A 15,155-nucleotide genomic window follows, 5' to 3' on the forward strand; every position below is an offset into this window, starting at 1 on the left:
AGTATTTTCAAATAATTAGTTAACAAGCATACTTCAGAGATACTGCGGGTTTAGTTCCAGAATGCTGTAATAAAATCAAGTCATATAAGTCATGTAAATTTTTTGGTTTCCCAGTGTGTTATAATAGTTATATTTACAGAGAGGTTCCAGTAAGCTGGTGGAATAGGGAGGCAAACTACACAGACCCTCTTCAACAAATAAAAAGGGAACCAATTAATATAGATACAGAAGATAATCCTGAGCTTTGAAAGGAAGAATACAAAAGTGGACTAAATGCCAACTAGTAGAAGAACCTGCATGAAAACACCAAAAAACATACGGAAGCTGTAGTCTGTCAGCAATTCTGATGGCACGGACAGCTTGGATTTTGCCAACTGGTGTAAGGACCTAAGAATTAACTTAAAAATTGGCCCTGCTAGCCGGGGGCTGCACAGAGGACCACACTAGTGGCTGTTGAATAAAAGAGGAAGCAGTGAAGAGGCAAACAGGTAGAGCTGTGGAGTTTTTTCCTGTTCAGAGGGTGCAGCCATTTTGAATGTTTACAAGAAGTTCGACCATCTTGGATATTTAAAGTGACAGTGTTCTCTCAGATTCCAGGACCTAAGAATAGGCTTTGGGAGCTCTGGTAACATAGTTCCTAAGGCACTTGACTGCTAACTAGGAGGCTGGCAGTTCAAACCCACCAGCCACACCTCAAAAGGAAGGTTGGGCAATCAACTTCCATAGTGATACTGCCTTGGAAACCCAAGGAGGGGTCCCTATGAGTCAGGTCCAACTCGACGGCACATAACAACAACAAGAATAGGCTCCACTTGCTGGGAACTGCTAGGACATTCCAGACATGACTGGCTGGAAAGGTATGATATTCCCCTTGTTACTCTTATACCCCACACTCTCTTGTAAATGGAGATGTGGCCATCTTTCACTGCCACCTACTTTCTGTGACGGCAGGAATTCCATCCCAGTCTGCCCGGCCCTGCCCCAATTTTTTTCTCTTTTTTCATTTGTTTCTTTTTGTCGGTTTTAAAATTATTCCTATTACTACTATTATTTTCTTATCACTTTTGTTATTATTCCTTATTCTTCCTTTCCCAGGTTCCAGTTTTCAGCTTTTTCTTTATTCCCTGTTTGCAATTCCCATCTTTTTTTTCTTTCTCATGGTTAAACCTATTCCTTGTTTTCTTTTTGTCTTTTTCCCATTTTTTTCTTTAACGTTCTACTAATCTACTTCTTTTCTCTTATTGCCTCTTCCCCAGATAGTGTGGTTTTTTTTTTTTTTTTCCTTTTCTTTTTCCTTTTTCTTTTTTTGATGATTGTTCCAGTGTCTTTGTGTGGTATATTTTTCATCCTCTTCCTTTTACTTTTTTTGATAGTTTTTTGATCATTGTTTTTGTCTGAGTGGGAGGTAGTAAAAGTGCCTGTACTACGCAACCATACCCACTGCAGCTCCACTCAGTGACAGCCACCACTTCGTTCTCCACCAACTGGCCAATGATAAACAACCACCAAGAAGAGCCTGACTCACCCTTAACTGCTCTTCACAAACAGTTAACAGAGATATAAATACAACAGTGTCACAATGTCCTGGAAACAACAGACCATCACAGTCCACAGAAAGAAGCAAGATAAAGTGGTAAAAACAAGGGAGCAGCATACAGACCCACAGCACATTCCTGAGGAAGAAACAGCATTGGAACTCCCTGAGAAGGAATCCAAAAGAATTGTACTGAGGTATCTTCAAAGGATTGAGAGGCAGATCAAGGAAAACACTGACAAAATTAAAGAAGGCACAGACAAATCCCTAGAACAATTTTGGAAGAAAATACAAGAATAAAATGACAATATAAATGAAACATTAGAAATGATACAAAATCTACAGATAGAAATCCAGAAGATTAATACTGAATTTTCAGAAATAGATAGCACACTGAAATGGCAAAGGAGTAGAATGGAATAAATGGAAGACAGAATTAATGAGATTGAAGACAATTAACCTGAATACTTCTTTGGAAAGGGATCAATCAGAAAAAAGATCAAAATAAAATGAAGAAAGCTTAAGGTTTATGTGGGACACAATCAAAAGGAGATACTAAGTGTAATCAGAATTCCAGAGCAGGAAGAGAAAAAGGAAAACACTGAGAAAATTATCCAAGATTTGTTGGAAGAGAACTTCCATGATGTGATGAAAGATGAGAATAAATCCATTCAGGAAGTCCAGTGAACCCCAAACAGGACAGACACCAAAAGAAAAACACTAAGACATATTATCATCAAGCTCATTGAAACCAAAGACAGAAAGAACCCTGAAAGCAGCATGGGAAAAATGAAAAGTTACCTACAAAGGACAACCAATAAGAATAAGCTCTGATTTCTCAGCAGAAACCATGCAAGTAAGAAGGCAATGGGATGGTATATATAAAACACTGAAAGATAAAAATTTCCAACCAAGAATTATATACCCGGCAAAATTTTTCCTCAAATATGATGGTGAAATTAGGAGATTTCCAGATAAGCAGAAACTAAGGGAATTTGTTAAAACCAGACCAACCTTACAAGAGATACTAAAGAGAGTCCTTTGAACAGAAAACCAATAATACCAAACAACAACCAATCATTAATGCACAAGATGACGTAACCCAGAAACCAACACAGCTATAGAAGTATCCAAAATAAGTTTACAAGATTGTAAACAGGGAACCAGAGACATCAATTGGCAAATGAGGACAACTACAAATTAAAAAGAGGGGAAGAACAGTGTAGTTACAGAATTTCTAAATGGTGAGAAGTCAAGAAAGTTGCAAGATAGAATGGACTGTTCTGAACGTGCAGAGAAAATTATAATTCATAAGGTAACCTCAAAGAAAAATGATAAACTGTCACATCACAGTAAAAAAGAGGAAAAGCACAGATATTTAGCAGATATGAAAACAACAGCAACAGAGGAAATGGTAATGTGATTTATAAACATAATGACCTTGGCACAGAAGATTATATGGAACAAAGAAACCATGAAAAAACACATGACAAAATGACAGCAACCAATTCATACTTGTCGACAATTAGACTGAATGATAATGGGGTAAGTGCACCACTCGAGAGATGGAGAATTGCAGACTGGATATGAAAACATAACCCGTCAATATGCTGTCTACAAGAGACACACCTTAGAGACAAAGACAAAAATGGACTAAAAATCAAAGGTTGGAAAAAGATACATGAAGCAAATCACAACCAAAAAAGAGCAGGCGTGGCAATATTAATTTCTGATCAAATTGACTTTAAGACAAAATCCACAATGCAAGACAAGGAAGGACATCATATAATGATTAAAAGATCAATTGAACAAGAATATATAACCATAATAAATATTTATGGACCCAATGAAAGAGTCCCAAAACACATAAATCAGACTTTAAAAGAGTTGAAAAGGCAAATAGATGACTCCACAGTCAGAGTGGGAGACTTTAATACACCACTTTCAATGAAAGATAGAACAACTGGAAAGAAACTCAACAAAGATGCAGAAGAGCTAACCAGTACAATCCACCAACCTGACCTTATAGACTTCTACAGAGCACTTCACCCAACAACAACAAAATATACATTCTTTTCCAGTGCACATGGAACATTCTCCATGATAGACTATATGTTAGATCATAAAGCAAGCCTTCTAAAAATTAAATTTTTATGTGCTTCCAATGACTTCTCAAAAAGAGTCAAAAGAGAACCTACAGATTGGGAAAAAAATATTCATCAATGACATACCTGACAAGGAGCTTATCTCTAGAATTTATAGAAAGTTCCAACACCTCAATGACATAAAGACAAATGATCCTGTTAAAAAATGAGTAGAAGACATGAATAGACAATTCGCCATTAGAGAGATGCAAATAAAAACAATAAGAAACCATCTTGTCCCAGCACTAGTAGCAAAGTTCAACAGGACAGAAAATAACAAATGCTGATAAGAATGCAGAGAGATTGGGACTCTCATACACTGCTGGTGGGACTGTAAAATTATACAACCACTGTGGAAAGCAGTATGCTGATTTGTTAAAAAGTTGGAATCAGATATACCATTTGACCCAGCCATTCCATTGCTAAAGAAGTGAGAGCCAGGATAAGAACAGATATATTCACACCCATGCTCATTGCAGCACTATTTACAATAACCAAACCACTGTGGAAAGCAGTATGCCGATTCATTAAAAAGTTGGAATCAGATACACCATTTGACCCAGCCGTTCTATTACTAAAGAAGTGAGAGCCAGGATAAGAACAGATATATGCACACCCATGTTCATTGCAGCACTATTTACAATAACCAAAAGATGGAGGCAACCTAGGTGTCCATCAGCAGAAGATGGATAACCAAACTATGGTACATACACACAATGGAATACTTTGCAACGCTAAAGAATAATGTAGAATCTGCAAAACACCGCGTAACATGGATGAATTTGGAGGACATTATGCTGAGTGAAATAAGTCAATCAAAGAAGGACAAATATTGTATTAGTCTGTTATTGTAAAAAGTCAATGAAAGGTTTATATTTGGAAGGATAAATTCTTTGTTGGTTACCAGGAGTAGAAGGGGAAGGGAGGGAACACTGCTAGATAGGTAGAGACAAGTATTGATTTGGGTGAAGAAAGGGCAATGTACCAAATGTGAATGATCAAAACGGTTTCACTGAGGAAGAGGAAGACACAGAGAGGTGCATGGGAGGTACAGACAACAAAGATGAACCCTTTTGCACATACAGTACTGTACAATGAAGGCAAACATGTATATATAGGTGGATAGATGGGTGGCAGGCTGAACTATTAGGTATGTCTATGCAGGGGAGAGTGTGCTCAAGACCATGTAAAGGGTTGACAGACAATGTTTCTACAAGTGTATTGGTATGTTCTGTAAGAATTCCCAGGTGTATAGCAGAGCTGACAAGGGACAAGGTTGTAGTCACTTCTTGGCCACAGGAAGCTACCCAGAGGGAGAAAGTAGTTGGACCTATGGACTTGGGACCATAGTCACAGAGGACATTAAGCTCAATTGGCATAACATACTACACAAAGCATTGTTCCACATCTATTTTGGTGAGTAGTGACTGGGATCTTAAAAGCTTACAAGCAGCCATCTAGATGCAACAATTGTTCTCTACTTGTCCAGAGCAAAGAAGAATGAAGAAAACAAAAGATGCATGGAAACAATTATTCCAAGTGACTGGTACACCATGCGATCCTCAGCCTGTAAGACTGTGAGACCAGAACTGGATGGTGCCCAGCTACCACTATCAATCACTCGGAGTGGGATCTATGTAGGAGATCCTGGACAGAATGGGAGTACAATGTGGAACAAAACTCAAAATCATTAAAAAAAAAAAAGGGGGGATGGGGTGGACAGGGAGACCAGGTTTGTTGGTCTGATAGAGCCTGATGGAACCACTGAGACTATGGCCCCTAGATGCCCTTCAGTTTTGAAATTGAACCCATTCCCATGGCTTCCAGCCAGACAAAAGACAGGCATATGAGGTGAACATGTACACTAGGTAGATAAACTCCTTGGAGAGATCAATCATGAGAGAATAGAAGGGATGTGTGTGCACAGGGAGACAGCTCACGGGACAGGAGTGCATGGAGGGAAGACACAGGGAAAAGGTAACTATAGGGAGGAAGTGGAAAGTGAGCTGTTGCACTGTGGGAAATTAAAGTCAATGAAACAAGGTGTCTGTGAGCTACTGTATGAAAAGTGAATTTGCTCTGTAAACTTTTACTCAAATCACAATTTAAAAAAAGGTGTCCAATAGTTTATGAAAAAGTTTGAAATATTGTAAGAATTATCAAAATGTGACACAGATTCAAAGTGAGCACATGCTTTTAGAAAAATGGTGCCAGTAGACTTGCTTGATGCAGAGTTGCCACAAACCTTCAGTTTGTAAAAGATGCAATATGTACAAAGCACAATAAAATGAAATGCAATACAACGAGGTATACGTGTGCATGTTCCACCTATAGCCTAATTTCACTTGTGAAAACATTGTGAAACAGTGACTCCAAGTATTGTTACATTGATGGGCTCATTGTTTTTTTGGTCACTAATTCTGAAATGTTAAGTAAGATTTTGATCAAAGTGCTAAATGTTCAAAAGTCAAGTAAACTTATTTGACTTACTCAGCAATAAAAATGAATGAACTATTGGTACACACAGGAGAAGCTCTGGTAGCATAGTGCCTAAGGCACTTGACTGCTAACCAGAAAGCTGGAGGTTCAAACCCACCAGCCACTCCTCAGAAGGAAGACTGGGCAATCTACCTGCTTAATGATACTGCCTCGGCAACCCAAGGAGGAGTTGCTGTGAATCAGGGCCAACTCAATGGCACATGACAACAACAACAACAACATTGGTACATACAACAAAGTGGATGAATCTCAAATCTATTATGCTAAGTGAAAGAAACTAGACTCAAAAGTCTAAACACTGTATTATTCCATGTATATGACCCTAGATTGCTCAATTTTCCTTCTGAGGAGTGGCTGATGGGTTTGAACCACCAAGCTTCTCCTTAGCCAGAGCTCCCAGTAAAAACTATAGGGACAAAAAACAGATCAGTGATTTCCAAGGGTAGGAGTAGGGGAAGGATTTACTACAAAGGAGCAGCACAAGAATTGTGCAGGGTAATGGAACTATTCTGTATCATAAATGTGATGGTGGATATAGAACTCCATGACTTGGTCAAAGCTCATGGAACCGAACACTTAAAAGAATAAATTTTACTGTATGCAAATACAAGATGGAATTTTTTTTTTTTTTAAGCCAGCAGCTCCTCTCCACATTCTACCAAATGTCCCACTCTCCAGTTGGTATACACTATTAACTATTCTAGCTATATCTTTTGGTATTTACTCTGTCTCTAAATAATGTACTTAGTTTGCTATTTGAATTTTCAGTGTTAGGCAACCAATTAACTAAATACCATGAAGAATATTTAGTCCTTTTGAGTATATTTTACTCTCTGTACTCCATACATAAACCTGCATATATTTCATATATTAACTATTAGTATTCTAACAGTTAAATCATAATTTTGACTGACTCAATATTTATTATTTATTTGTATTACTAATTATTATTTGTATATTAATAATTATTCATATACAAATATTCATATTACTAATAATTATTACTGTTATTACTTGTATTTATGATAACCGTGTAAATAATATTCAAATTAACCATGTCATATAGTGTGATCATTTTTTTGGTGTAGGTTATCTTTGTGGTCTCCATGAGATAAATAATTCTACTTTCTAAATTTGCTGCATTTTCTATATATTTGTCAATAACTTGCCCGAAATTCTCCTCCAGTTATCTAAATCTGCTCACATTATACTAATATCCATCAGGTTCTCTCAGCTTTGCTTTGAGAAAACCCTTTCTGTGAGCTTTCTCACGTGCTCCAGTTGGGACCATTTCCCTCTGTGCTAGGCACACATTTGTCACTCTGGGACATCCGTGCAATTGTTCTTAGGATTCCTTTCACCCTTCTTTTGGGTTGAAGGCCCTCTTTCTGGATCCCAAGACTTTCTCATTCATGTTTTACTCTTGTCATTTCAGTAAATCACTTCCTCCAGTACTTTCCTTAGAAAGAGTACATGGAAGGTGTCAAAAAATAATTGAAGCACAAAGTAAATTACATAGGGTTTATCTGTGTGCACACAGGCAGATCTCTCCAGTCTGAAAAGACAGGGAGGGCCTATTTTAGGCCTTTCACAGTGAGACTCTAAGAAGGAAATAGAGTAGGAAATTAACCATTGTTTTGTCTTAACTTGATTGAATCATGCCCCCTTTCCTGAGATCATCTGACATCAAATTACTGGGTGGTCTCTGTGACCTGGCCAGCCTTCCATTAATTTACAAAATAAAGGTATCTCAATTACTCAGAACACTGGAAAGATTTAGAATTATCTTCTGAGGAAAGGAGTAAAATCCAGACTACTTTAGGCAAAGTTAAATTCTTTGCATGAACTAAACTCTGAACTACTTTTATGGTTAACAGGTGGCATTGTCACAAAGGGGATTCGGTTCAACTTCACGGTCACTGTGTCTCCACATTATTTCTTGTTATCTGTTTTTGGGGAAGCTCTGGTAGCGTAGTGCCTAAGGCACTTGACTGCTAACCAGAAGGCTGGCAGTTCAAACCCAGCAGCCACTCCTCGGAAGGAAGGTTGGGCAATCTCCTTCTGTAGTGATACCACCTAGGAAACCCAAGGAGGGGTCACTATGACTCATCTTTGACTCAACGGCACATAACAACAACAGCAGCATCTGTTTTGGGGGTAGATTCCACAAAGGTCAGTAACCGTTGTGAGTTTTCCCTTATTTAACAACAGCAACAACAAAACTCTTTGCCATTGAGTTGGTTCTGACTCATAGCAGTCCTGTAAGACAGAGTAGAACTGCCCCCTATGGTTTCCAAGGGAGCTCTGGTGGCTTAGTGCCTAATGCATTTGACTGCTAACCAGAAGGCTGGCAATTCAAACCCACCAGCCACTCCTCAGAAGGAAGACTGGACAGTCTGCTTCCATAGAAATACCACCTCAGAAGCCCAAGGAGGGGTCACTATGAGTCGAATAGATTCAATGGCAGTGAGTTGGGTTTTTTTGGTAATCTTTACTGAATTAAGCAGACTGGCTCATCTTTCTCCCATGGAGTGGCTGGTGGGTTTGAACTATTTGACTTGTGGTTAGCAAGTAAGTCTGTAATCACTGTACCACCAGGGCTCCATAGTAAATGTATAGCCTTGAATAATGTTCCTGTTACCCATTTTCTTCATCTGTACATATGGGATAATATAAGATCCCTCTCAAGAGTTTTTGGGGTGATTTAATGAGATAATTCTGGTAAAGTACTTCGTATATGCTTGGCACTTGTAAGCAACCTATAAGTAAGGGTGGTGCATGATAAATAAAAATAAATAGTTATATGTCCTGAACATTTTTTGGTTTGGAAAATATGGCCACTAGATGTGTTTCACACTGAGATTAATCTTATCCATGTAGTCTCGCCTCTTTCTATTAAATTAATGAACTCTGTATCTTCTGTTACTTTTGTCCCAACAGGATATCTATCACAAGGGTCACTGCTGACATCTCGCTTGCCAAACGCTCAGTATTAAACAATCCGAGTAAGCACGCAATAATAGAAAGATCCAACACAAGGTCAAGCTTAGGTAAGTGTGTGTAATACTGATAAGCTTAAGTTAAGACTCCTCTCCTGAGGATGAGGATGAGATCTAATTAGGTTATAATTCCATATGTCATAAAGTACAGAAAAAACAGACACATGTTGCCAGTAGCTAGGGCTACAGTCTAAGTTATTTCATTGTATGGATGGATTTGTTATGATAGTTTTAAGTTAAAAATTCCACATGCTGTCAGCATTAATGTTTTGGTTATGTTTTATTCTCATGGTACAAGTTTTGGTGTCTACTCTAAAGACTCTCAGTTTTGCATTAGTGATACTATGAGCAAGTAACCTCTTTAAGGTTCAATTTCTTCATCTTATAAAAATAGACATCAATGACTACCCTATAGATGGTGGCACTGAGGAAGAAGAAGACATAGAGAGGTACATGGGTTGTATATACAACAAAGATGAACCCTTTTGCATGCACAGTACTGTGTTGTCAGTGATGGCAAGCTTTGATCTATGGGTGGGTAGATGGGTGGACAGGCTGAATGATCAGGTATGTTGATGCAGCAGGGAGTGTGCCTATGACCATGTATAGGATTGGCAGACGATGTTTCTACAAGCATACTTGTATGTGCTGTGAGAATGTCTGGGTCCATAGTAGAGCTGACAAGGGACAAGGTTGTGGTGGCATCTTGGCCACAGCCAGCTACCCTGAGGGAGTGGGTAGTTGGACCTGTGAGCTCCGGACCAGGGTCACAGGGGACACCAAGTTTAATTGGCATAACACTACACAAAAACATTGTTCTACATCCTACTTTGGTGAATAGCAACTGGGGTCTTAAAAACTTGCAAGTGTCCATCTAGATGCAACAATGGGTCTCTCCTCATCCAGAGCAAAGAAGAATGAAGAAAACCAAAGATGCATAGAAACATTTAGTCTAAGGGACTGGTAGACCATGCAACCCTCAGCCTATATAATCATGAGACCAGAAGAACTAGATGGTGCCCAGCTACTATTGTCAACCAGAGGGGAATCAGTGCAGGAGATCCTGGGTAGAGTGGGAGAACAATATGGAACAAAACTGAAAATCATTAAAAAAAAAAAAAAAAAACCAGGTTTGCTGGTCTGATAGAGCCTGGTAAGACCCCTGAGACAATAAATAGCCCCTAGTTACTCTTTCAGATCTGGAACTCACCTCACTCCTGTGGTTTCCAGCCAAACAAAAGAAAGACTATGGGGTGAGCATTTACATCAGGTAGATACAGTCCTTGGAGCAATCAGTCAGAGGAGAAGAGAAGGGCGCAGTTTGCACAGGGAGACATGGGGGTGGGGCAGGAGTGCATGGGAGGAAAGAGCACAGGGAAGAGGTAACTATGGGGAGGAAGTGGAAAGAGAGCTGTTACATTGTGGGCAATTACAGTCAATGTCATGTGTATGAACTGCTGTATGGAAAATAAATTTGCTCTGTAAACTTTCACCCAAATCACAATAAAAATTAAAAAAGTAATAACAACTACCCTGTAGAATTATTGATGCATAGTACACACTCTATAAATGATGGTTATTGTTATCCCTTAATAATTGTTGTTGTTGTTGTTATTTGCCGTTGAGTTGGCCCCGACTCATAGTGACCCCTCCTTGGGTTTCCAAGGCAGTATCACTACGGAAGTAGGATTGCCCAACCTTCCTTCCGAGGAGTGGCTGGTGGATTTGAACCGCCAGCCTTCTGGTTAGCAGTCAAGTGCCTTAGCCACTATGCTACCAGAGCTCCCATCCCTTAATAATAGTTAACTCATATTTAAGATAGTGTAGTGTATGTATGTGTGTGTGCACGTATATATTGCATATTCAGATTGATAAAGAATGAAGTCCATTTCTGGTCATTTCCATTTACTGAGATCAATATTTTTGTTTAATTTGTAATAGATTTTAGTTAATCTGTTTAAAAGTTGGTTTTTGGATACTGCTTATCAATGTAGTAATTTGATCAAATGAGACCCTTCAGCAGCTATTTCATTGCTTTGGCATGTGCTTGGGAACAACTTTTGACGATTAGATTAGTCACTGTTATACATGTAACTTACTCTGGACCATTAGTTTTCTATATTTATAAAGTGAAATTTCTGAGGACTGTTTAAGATCTTTGATCTTAGTTAATTCTATTTATATCTTAAATACATAAATCATTTGGGAGGCTAGTTACTAAAATATAACTTTTTACTCTGAAAAATGATTATATAAATGATAGAATTAAAATATTTAAAAAATAAACATGTCTGTTATAAGGAGTATGATATTTCCTAGAACTCAAGTTTTATGCCTCACCTAGCAACCCCTAATAGATTAAAACTCAGTAGCATAGATTTAGGAGTATATTTGGGAAAAAAAATGTGAACCTACATTTTTCTTGTAGTAAGTAATTTTCATGTTCTTATCATCTTTTTCATGTCTGTATCATCTCTTTCCATAAAGTACTTGATGCTTTTGAGAATTGTTACCAAATGTTCATTTCGTAGATTAAACTGATCAATAAAGTCAAGCAATTTGTTTAGACTTATCAATTGAATCAGTGGCATAACAGATTTGCTTAGATTGTTAAGGCTCTTTTTAACTGTTGATTACACATATTATATTTAAATGATTCTTACCCTCCATATATATTATTGAACACATACTAGACACCAAGTATCATGCTAAAGTCTGAGAATAAAAAGACAAGTTAGATGAAGTATCTGCTTTGAAGAAGCTTGGTATAATCATAAAACAAGTAAGTTAACAGCCCATTAAAGTAGGAGGTGATGAGCAGTGTGGTTGTGCTTTGAACTGGTTGCCAAAGAGGTCATATGGGTAGGCAACATAGGCCATCATGAAAGGCTTTTCTAAGCAACTGAACCAGTATTTGAAGCATGATCGAATTTATCGAAGACACAAGGGAAGGGATAGAGAGGGTGATGGAGATTTTGGACAGTAGAAGTAGCAAGCAGCTTCTGAAAACACATGTGCTCTACTTTGATTGAAGTGCATGGCTTAAAATAAAGAGAAGTGGAAGATGACCAGAGAGGTATGCAAGGATAAGATATTAAATAGACTGGATTTATTCTTAAGGCTATTGGGAACCATGTATAGACTTTAGGCATTTATTCATCCGCTCAATAAATATTTGAGTGTCACCTGTGTGCTAGGTATTATTCTAAGTGCTGAGGACACAAAAATGAAGGGCACAAAGTCCTCACACTTTGAGAGCTTTTGCTTCACAGGGAAGAAACATTCTTTGTAAGATTCTAAGCAAGATCCAGAATCCCATAACATAATATTAAAAATACTTAGAATTTAACTCAGATCAGTAGTCAAGTGAAGTAACAGGAAAATCTCAATTCCCATGTGGAAAGATAGTTAGCAAATGTCAATACCAAGATGACATAGATATTAGAATTATCTGTTAATGACCTTGTTGTTGTTGTTGTTATGTGCTGTTAAGTCTGACCCGACTCATAGCGACCCCTCCTTGGGTTTCCAAGGCAGTGGGAGCTCTGGTAGCATAGTGGCTAAAGCACTTGACTGCTAACCAGAAGGCTGGCGGTTCAAACCCACCAGCCACTCCTCGGAAGGAAGGTTGGGCAATCCTACTTCCGTAGTGATACTGCCTCGGAAACCCAAGGAGGGGTCGCTATGAGTTGGGGCCGACTCGATGGCACATAACAACAACAACAACAACATCACTACGGAAGTAGATTGCCCCATCTTCCTTCCGAGGTTAATGACCTTAGTGCAGCTATTATAAAAAAAATCATAAGCAATCAAACACTTGTGTCATAAAGAGAAAATGGAGTCTTTGTGTGGTGCAAATGGTTAATTCTTGACTAACTGAAAGGCTGGTAGTTCGAGTGTACCCAGAAATGCCTTGGAAAAAAGGCCTGCTTATCCACCTCTGAAAAAAACTAGCTGTTGAAAATCCTGGGGAGCACAGTTCCACTATGCCATACATGGGGTCTTCATGTGTTGGAATTGATTTGATAGCAGTTGGTAGTTAGGAGAAACATAGACAGTATTAGTAAAGAAAGAGAAGATAGATGGAAGAAACAAATAGTTTTAGAACTGAAAAATTTAAACTGGGAAAACAGCCTGGATGAATTCAGTGACAGAAAGGAGACAACGGAAGAGTCAGTGAACTTTGAAGATACATAAATTGAAATTACTCAATCTGAACAACAGACTTTTTTCCAGTCATTGGAGAAAAAAAATGAAAAAAGCTTCAGGGACCTGTCAGACAATACCAAAAGGTCTAACATTCATGTCATTGAAGTACCAGAGGACTGGAGAAAGAGCATGGGGATGAAAAACTGTTTGAAGAAATAATGGCTGAAATAATGGCAAAAGACATAAACGTACAGATTTAAGAAGTTGTATTATCCTCAAACAGGAGCTCTGGTAGCGTCGTGCCTAAGGCACTTGACTGCTAACCAGAAGGCTGGCGGTTCAAACCCACCAGCCACTCCTCAGAAGGAAGGTTGGGCAGTCTACTTCTGTAGTGATACTGCCTCGGAAACCCAAGGAGGGGTCGCTATGAGTCGGGTCTGACTCAACAACACACAACAACAGTTATTTTCAAACAGGTAAACCCAAAGAAATCCTTGCCCAGCTACATAATAATCAAACTACTGAAAACTGTTGTTGATGTTAGTTGCTTTTGAGGTGATTCTGACTCATGGGATCACCAGGTTTGTAGAGTTGAACTCCATATGGTCTTGAAGGCTGTGACCTTTCAGAAGAAAATCACCTTCCAAGGCACCTCTAGGTAGCTTCAAACTGCCAACCTTTTGGGTAGTGGTTGAATGCTTAACTGTTAATGCCACTCAGGAACTCCTACTGAAAACTAGACCTAAAAAAAAGGAGAAGAAAATAAACCTCAAAAGCAATGAGAGAAAAAGACATAATTTATAGAAAAATAATTCAAATGAAAAGAAGTAATGTCTTATGTCAATAAACAACTCTTAAGAAACTAGGTGAAAAGCAAAATAAACTGAAAACAACCAGAAGAAAAGAAATAATAAAGAGCAAAAATGAATGGACTTGAAACCAAAAAACTTATAGAGAAAAATCAATGAAAGCAAAAGCTGGTTCTCTGAAGACATTAATAAAATTGATATCCCTCTAGCTAGACTTAGAAAGAAAAAAGAAATTACTGGTGCAGTGAATTAAAAGAATAAAATAACAGACTCCACAGACATTAAAAATATACAAATCCATATGCATAAAATTAACTATTTTGATGAAATGGACAATTTCTTGGAAACTGCAGACTGCTAAAACTTACCCAACAGGAAATAGATGACATAGTTAGTCCTGTAACTATTTCTAGAATTTTAATTCATAGTTTAAAACTTCTTAAAAAAGGAACTCTCCAAGCCCATTTGGTTACACTGATAAATCTATCAAACATCTAAAGAAATAACTCCATTTCCACACTACCTCTCTTAGAAAATAGAAGAGGACACTTGCCAGCCCATTTTATGAGGCCAGTATTATCCTGATACCAAAATCTGACTGACAATACAACAAAACAACTGACTGATATCCCTAATAAAAGTAAATGTAAAAATCCTTACCAGAATATTAGCAAATTGAGTCTAGCAAAACATAAAAAGAATAATATATAGTAACCAAGTGGATTTTATCCTTAGAATGTAAGGCTGATTCAGTTAAAGCTATAATGAAATACCACATATACAATAGCTACATTTAAAAAAATACAATTTATTGTGTGTTTTGCTGTGTATATTCTCAATGACAACAACAACTATATATATATATATATGGTTTGGGTAAAGAGCCATTCAGTCAGTTCTTACTGATAGTGACTCTGTACAACAGAATGAAACACTGCTTGGCCCTGTGCCATCCTCATAATCATTGCTTTGTTTGAGCCCATTGTTGCAGCCACTATGTCAGAGAAAAGGAGTTCCT

At 38.0% G+C, this 15,155-nt stretch overlaps 1 protein-coding gene across 1 annotated transcript in view; it reads left to right on the forward strand.

Annotated features, from left to right (window-relative positions):
- CACNB2 (calcium voltage-gated channel auxiliary subunit beta 2) overlaps positions 1 to 15,155 on the forward strand; it is a 517,878-nt gene that overhangs the window by 487,138 nt on the left and 15,585 nt on the right. Inside the window, exon 10 of the mRNA XM_007936340.2 lies at positions 9,118 to 9,227. Coding sequence (XP_007934531.1) covers positions 9,118 to 9,227 — 110 coding nt within the window. The remainder of the gene's footprint in view (positions 1 to 9,117; positions 9,228 to 15,155) is intronic.

The sequence above is a fragment of the Orycteropus afer genome, unplaced genomic scaffold (assembly GCF_000298275.1).
Source record: "Orycteropus afer afer isolate SDZICR_OR568_19922 unplaced genomic scaffold, OryAfe1.0 scaffold00035, whole genome shotgun sequence".
Classification (NCBI taxonomy): Eukaryota; Metazoa; Chordata; class Mammalia; order Tubulidentata; family Orycteropodidae; genus Orycteropus; species Orycteropus afer.